The sequence below is a fragment of the Lytechinus pictus genome, unplaced genomic scaffold (assembly GCF_037042905.1).
Source record: "Lytechinus pictus isolate F3 Inbred unplaced genomic scaffold, Lp3.0 scaffold_19, whole genome shotgun sequence".
Classification (NCBI taxonomy): domain Eukaryota; kingdom Metazoa; phylum Echinodermata; class Echinoidea; order Temnopleuroida; family Toxopneustidae; genus Lytechinus; species Lytechinus pictus.
The window spans coordinates 9355364-9363002 of record NW_026974140.1 but is presented as its reverse complement, the minus strand read 5'-3'; the positions used below and the strand labels follow the sequence as shown (position 1 = coordinate 9363002).

Here is a 7639-nt window from a genome sequence, read left to right as displayed (position 1 = left end):
TCAAGCCGGGGTATTAGTTGAATTACCATCATAACTTTGAAAGTTTATGGATCTGATTCATGAAACGTGGACATAAGAGTAATCAAGTATCACTGAACATCCTGTGCGAGTTTCAGGTCACATGACTAAGGTCAAATGTCATTTAAGGTCAATAAACTTTGGCCATTTGGGGGGTATTTGTTGAATTACCATCATAACTCTGTAAGTGTATTGGTCATAAGTCTAGTTCATAAAACTTGGGCATGAGAGTAATCAAGTAAAAATGAACATCTCATGCTAGTTTCAGGTCACATGACCAAAGTCAAAGGTCATTTAAGGTCATTGAACTTTGGCCATTTTGGAGGTAATTATTAGATTGTTGTCATAACTTTCAAAGTTTATAGATATAGTTTACAAAATGTGGATATAGGGGTAATCAAGTATCACTGACAAGTCTAAGGTCGCATGATCAAGGTCAAATGTCATTTATTGTCAATGAACGTAGTATTGTATCATTATATGAATGGTGTTTGTTGTGTATAATTATTTTATAGTAGTTTTCAAAGTCAGCACTGCTGCTATATTGAATCGCGCGATGCAGGTGAGACTGCCAGAGGCGTTCCACTTGTTTAACACCTACCCGAATTCCATGACCCTGGGAAGTGGAGGGTGCTGAAGGAAGTCCAGGATTTTCCTTGGAGGTGCTGCATGTATTATTTGAAATTCTAGAAGGTGTGACAAAATGGAGAAATGTAACAAAAATGACATAATTTTCTTACGAAGTGAAACCTTCTTTTTTTTTTTTTTTGCTTGTCAAATTGACACTACCATCCCCAGTCAAAAAATTGTTCCCAGGGCAATGACTCTTCTTTGATTTGGGGGAAACAGTTCCGTCAATAATAGGAACAATTTGTAAATTAATTTTTTATTACAAAAAAAGCAGCTTGAATAATGGAAAAGAACTTTGATTATAATTTTATATCGACGATTGCATTGACGTTATTAAACGATTGAAAAACACGTAGTATGCAGGTTTTAGAATTAAAGACGTAATAATTACCTTATAATTTCTGAAGGTTTCCATGGCGAAGAAGAATAGTGTAGTAGGTTTCACGGTACACCATGTATCTTTCTTGGGCATATGTTGGTCCTGAAAAGGACCACCCAATCTCTGATTGATTGGGTGGTCCTCCACCCAATCTCTGATTGATTGGGTGGTCCTTTTCAGGACCAACATATGCCCAAGAAAGATACATGGTGTACCGTGAAACCTACTACACTAATAATTACCTTGTTTGTAGTATGTGCAGTTGTATCTATGGATATGCTCCGGTACGTTTACGTAATTCAGTTGATTATGGCAGTTGATGTCTACATTCAATGAATACGAAATTTGCAAATTCGATAAATGTTGTAATACCCTAACTAAACATTGAGATTTTTAAAAGAATAGTTTCGATTATCAATATCTAAGAATAATGTGTATGATTATGTGGTATATAATACAGTTCAATTTACTGAAATTTCTTATCACTGCACATTCGTTATTTTGGTTTATATAGTTATTTGTTTTCTATTCATGTTTACTTTTATGCGTTGTAGATATTTTGCTTATATATTTCAATCTTGTCTTTTCATTCTCTTTTATCTCCTCCGCCTTGTTTACCCCCCCCCCCCCGTCAATGCTACTTCATTTTCAAATTTACTATAAGAAATATGTTTTAACTGTGAGGTTTTGACGGTATTAATAGTTCCTTAAAAGAGATCGCTTTCCTTGACGGAACTATAGTATACCCCTCCCCTCCCTCATTCAAACAAATCCACACTTTAAAAAGAAAAAAATATCAGAATTATTTCAATTGCTGTGAATTAGTTGAAACCTTTAATTCGGAGACATTAATGTTAAGGATCCCGACATATACCCAGCTGCTTTCTGGCGAATCAATGGCATTCACTCTACATCATGTGAATGCATGCGACAAATTCATTAACCTAATTAAAGATCGCACTCGAGAATGCGACCTAATTTACCGCTCCTATCTTTTTTCAGACGACGTGTAATGTGATATCTCCAAGCCAATCATCTTCAATAAAACCCAATTCAAATAAGTAGACCACGCCCTCACCTCCGTGTCTTTCTTTTTCTACAACAGGTCGAGGTCGATCGAGGTGCCGAAATGCCCTTTATTTTAACTCTCCCCCTCCTCTCTTACTTAGATACATTATGGATGTAATCTGTGTGTAGGCCTTTCTCAATTAAACTACTGCATAAGGAAAGTATTGATGAAATATGAATGATAAGGCCAATATGATTGTGTGTGAGCTGCATATTAGTTAATACTGTCATTAAGTAATTATTGCTTAGAAAAAAATGATGTCCACAATGTTTCGTTGGTTTGACAATTATTTTCAACATTAATCCGATCAATTTTTAGTTTGTATCCTAAATTTAATTGAAATTTACATGAATATTGACTATATAATGAAGGATTGTGGATAGTAACATGCAATTTTTTTTTCCATTAAATATGTAGAATGATTTAGTGTTCAACTGGTTAATTTGCCTCACATCCCTGCACTGTACAGTTCTTTTTTTTTCTTCAATTAAGTATATTTCTGATTTTTTTTAAATCATGATGAATTGATTATAAACAAAGTCCAATCCTATTTCAATTCATATTTGACTTCGTCTCTTAAGACAATCCATCCATAGAATGTAAAAGATAATGTGAATATTGGTAGACACTACTCTCTCGCTTTGTGTGATGGTGTGTGATGGTGTGTGTGTGTGTGTGAGGGTGTGTGTGTGTGTGTGTTGTGAGGGTGTGTGTGTGTATGTGTGTGAGTGAGGGTGTATATGTGTGCAGTATGTATGGAACACTCTGAAGGAATACTGCATACAGAGGTGGATCTAGGATTCCAAGGGGGCATTTTTGTTCATTAAAAAAAATGATAAGCAAAAAAAAGTCTTCACTCCCCATTGATGGTGGTTATGTAAAGAAAAAATTACCAGCAAAAGACATTTTCCACCAACGAATATGTTTATGTCTCTGAAAAGGGGGTGGGGAATGAGTCAGATGTGCCCCTACCTAGACCCCTCCACTGACTGCACATAACATTTTAGAATTTAACATCACAGACTAGGCCTACACACTTAAAATGTTGGGCAACATACTGTCCACTGTGTTGGGTAATGTATGTTGGTAAAAAATATATATATATTCTGGTCAATTATTATCCAATCGAGCAAATTTATTTCCCTATTATTAGTTTTTATTACCCAATTTGGGCAGATTTTAACCAATAATTGTCACGGTGAGGAAAGTATGTTGCCTAGGGTTGGTTTAAAGTTGGGCATTTTTGCACAACTATTTCAAGAGTGTACCCTATATCCCGTTCCAGTATATAAGGCAAAACAAAATGTTCGGTTGTACTCAACCCACCGCCCCAAATCAAATCGTAGCATTCAAAAGTAAAGTAATAAAAATACAATATACTGTACATGATATAGCTGCCGGAGCCTTCAAATTACGTATAATATATCTAAATTCTTGGAATATTCATGATTTTTATGTATTTGTATATGTAAAAAGAATAATAAATTTTACAAAAATCCCTGTTGATCTGCCTTATTAAAAAAAATAATTCATTGCACAACCAAACAACTTTTAGGGGCCTTAACTCTTAAGCGATCGTCGCATTTTTTATGTCAAATAATACGTCGTCGTTACCTCATGAAATCTTTTGATCATCGGTGCCGTATGTTGACAATGTATAGTGGCGCGCCACCTGTTGACAATAGCTAGATAATTTTATACCCATCTCTATGATAACTTTGATCAGACGGCTGCAACACTTCATTTAAAATGCCCATAAAAAAACCTTTCCATTTCTATCATGTCTATAGAAGTTCAACAGAATGCACTTGAAGCTTTTGATAACGACGTGCCAGTTTCATGGGAAAACTGAAAAGTGATTTGTTATGAAAATATATACATGTGATTGGAAATATGAACATAAAACATGGTCATTAAGCATGTTGAGAATATTATCTAAGCCATATTGTGTCCTGAAATTTGTCTCGAATTCAACCCAACAGAATTTAAACATTTTAAAATTACAATTTTTCCGAGCTTCCGTACACTTCCAACATATATAATCGTTTGAATATATTAATTTTTTTGTTAACGTAGCTGCTACATACGGCTCGAGTCGAGTGATTCAAATCACTTTTAAGAAATATTGCAAGATTTATTTTCTTGAATCATTCCTTTCGCAGGCCTAGCTTTGTTTACATGAAAGGGTTTGGTATTTTTCATCTCTGATGTGTTGATTTAGGTCATTCGATATCTCAAAATACCTCCCGTTTATATAAAAAATACTTTTTCCAAATCCGTTACCCCCTCTCTCTCTTGCTTTATTATTTCTCTGTATTCTCTCCCCACCCCTCTTTTGCCTTCCCCATTATTTCCACTCTCTTATTAATCTCTTCCACTCATTCTACCCAAGGGGTACTCCGGACTGAAAATAATTATGAAGATAAAATTACAGAGCAATGTAAAGCGCTGAAAATTTTATCAAAATCTGAGAACGATTAGCGAAATGTTTAAATCTTAGACTGCAGCAATATTTTGTGAAAACATCAATGCACGTCATCATGAATATTCATTCGGTGGGCTGGTGATGTCATGTCCCCACTTTCCTTTTTCCTTTGTTGTTATATGAAATCAAAATTATTTTATGTCTCCCTTGTAATAACCTAAATGTCAGCAATCATCATCTTAGGCCTACATGTCAAACCAGAAGTGAATCAATTTTTTTTCTGGGAGGACAAATATGAATGAATATGATTTCATATAATACGATACATTAGAAGTTGGGACATTGCATCGTGCAGCCTAGCTGCTGATGCATATTCATGAAGACATTCCATAGAACTGTTTCAACGATATGCAAAAATGTCATAATTATGTCATAACTTTGTTTTTCCTTGTCAGATTTTGATGAAATTTTCAGTGTCTTATTTTTACTGTTCACATCACATACGTTTTAGCTTGGTTTGCCTATTAAAGCTCTGCAAGTGAAATGCTAGATATAAACACTTCTTTAGGTTAATTTACAATTTATTGACAATTTTGTACAATTTCTTCAATCAAATGTTTTCAAGTGCGTCTTCTTCTCCTTCGCCAACCAAAACAGCAAAGTCTCTTCCACCATTTCAGTCTCCTTCCATTATCGACTCTCTGGTCAGTGATATCCCCATCACTTTCCTTCTTGATATTGTCATCCTTTCCGCTCATCTTCACCTCCTCTTTGAAGTCTTGCAAATCAGAAATCTCATCTTCCATTTCATTTGTGTCCTCCATCTTCTCCATCTTCTTCTGCCTCTCCTCCTCTTCCAGCTTCACTTCCTCCGTCCACATCTCATTCCAAAAGGACTCGGCAAACTCTGTTGATTCCTCAAGCATTTCTGGCAGCTTCTGTTCATCGTCCACCCCTTTCTTCTCCGTTGTGACGTTGTTCAAGGAAGTGATTACCAATGTATCATTCCCTGACATCATCTGCTCCTCGTCTCCCTTTATCTCTTCCTTTGCCTTCAGCATCTCATCTGCCATCATGTCTCTTCCCTTGACACTAACCTCTCCCTCATCCTCGGTCTTTATCTCCTCCTCAAGTTCCTCTTCGTCTGCTTCAACCTTCTCATCTTTCCCCATCTCCTCTTTCTCTGCATGCTCCTCCGCCTTCATCTCCTGTGTTGTCAGCTCCTCAGCCTCCACCTTCTCCTTCAATATCTGATCCTCCTCATCTGCCGCCATCTGCTCCTTTACTGCCTTAAGCTCCTCTTCTGTCTCCACTTTCTCCTCATCTGCCTCAAGCTCATGACATTGTGTCCTCACCTTGTCTTCAACTGTGTCCACCTCCTTATCTTCCATTAGCCCCTCCTCCATTCCTATCTTCTCCATCGGCTCTGCATTCATCTCTGCAACCTTTACCTCCTCTTCCTCCTCCTCAGCCTTCAGCTCTACCTTCCCTGTCTCCACCTCCTTATCTTCCTTTAGCTCCTCCTCCAACTGCTCTACTTCTAGCCCTTCCTCTGCGTTCATCTCTGCAGCCTGCGGCTCCTCCTCCTCCTTGGCCTTCAGCTTTACCTTCTCAGCCTCCACTTCTTCATCTTCTGTTAGCCAATCCTCCATCGGCTCTGCTTCTAGCCCTCCCTCTACATTCATCTCTGCGGCCTTCAGCTCCTCCCCCTTAGCCTTCGGCTCCACCTTCTCTGTCTCCAACTGATCATCTTCCATTAGCTCTTCCTCCATCGGCTCTCTTTCCAGTCCTTCCTCTGCATTCATCTCTAGCTCTGCAGTCTTCCGTTCCTCCTTTAGCTTTTCCTTCTTTGGCACCACCTTCTCCTCCTCTGTCTGCTTCTTTTCCTCCTCCTCCTCCTCTTCCTTCATCTGCTCTTCTGTCAGCTCCTCTTCTTCCTCCTCTTCCAAATTCTCCTCCTGTTTATCCATCTTCTCCTCGGCCTTTACCTCCTGCTCTGTCTCCTTCCCCTCTGTCTCCAACTCCTCTATTTTCTCTCCCTCTGATTCTTTCCCGCATCTGACTTCCTGTCCATGAGTCACCTCTACTTCTCCTTCTTCTTTCAGACACTGGATAAACTCGTCAAGCATGTCTGTCTGAATTTCATACAAATATGTATATTCATCCCAGGCAAGAAACTGCTCAAGCTCCTGCTGAAATTTCGGCACGACGCGATTTGCTAATGAGAATAAAGGACATAATTATGGAATGAAATTAATGTTATTGCTTTTGAAAATACAACACTTATCTACAAGAATACGGGGATCACTTTAGTTTATCGTGCACGACTTAAACTTATTAGTCTTTTTTATCAAAATATCTTGAATAGGCTTCGATCATTAATAATCATTGCTGCCAGGGCTGGATCCAGCTTTTTCTAAAAGAGGGGAGCACATTTCCCCGAGTAAAATTTGACAAGCAACAAAAAAGAAAAAAAAAAGGTTTTCACCAATAATTGAAGATCATTTCGTCCACGTAAAATCTGACAGGCAAAATAAGATATTAAAAAATGTCCTCACTTTTTATTTGGCACGAGATCCACCACTGATTGCTGTATATATAATCCAAATCATATTTAACTTAAGTTGTACTAAAACAATGATAATTAACAGAAAAGAAGTAGGTCTACCCTGATGTAATCTGATCATACATTTCCGACATGAAAATAAATGCAACGGAGAAAATTATCTACATTGTAGGTTATAGAGTCACCTGCTTTTAACGCATAGTTGATAATGCATGAGGATTAATGACAAAGTGTAAATATTTTTTTTTTTTAGAATAACACTTATTATAAAATCATGGATAATATATTGGGGGCACGGAAGATTACTATTTTATTATCCGTATGACTTACGTTCGTCACTCATGATGAAAAATTGATCCAAGACCAAAATACTCTGAATTTATGAAAGATATCCCCGATCTCGCTATCAATAGCTCAGGTATGCGATAATAAAGTGAATAATGATGACATTTCTCAAAGTAAACTTTGTTACCATGCGCAGATCATGCTGCGCGTGCGTCATTGTAGCAATTACGTCACAATGCCTCGAGTGTCAAATCAAAAGGTGTATGC

At 37.4% G+C, this 7639-nt stretch overlaps 1 protein-coding gene across 1 annotated transcript; it reads right to left on the bottom strand.

The window, feature by feature from the left end:
* Positions 1-5141: 5141 nt before the first annotated feature.
* Positions 5142-6650, bottom strand: LOC129260690 (golgin subfamily A member 6-like protein 22). Its single transcript, XM_054898643.2, has one exon. The coding sequence runs from the start codon at positions 6648-6650 to the stop codon at positions 5142-5144; it is 1509 nt and encodes a 502-aa protein (XP_054754618.2).
* Positions 6651-7639: the final 989 nt, after the last annotated feature.

Bases quoted from the DNA above. Each gene is read 5' to 3' on its own strand.
- LOC129260690 (XM_054898643.2), bottom strand. From the start codon at position 6,650: ATGCTTGACGAGTTTATCCAGTGTCTGAAAGAAGAAGGAGAAGTAGAG.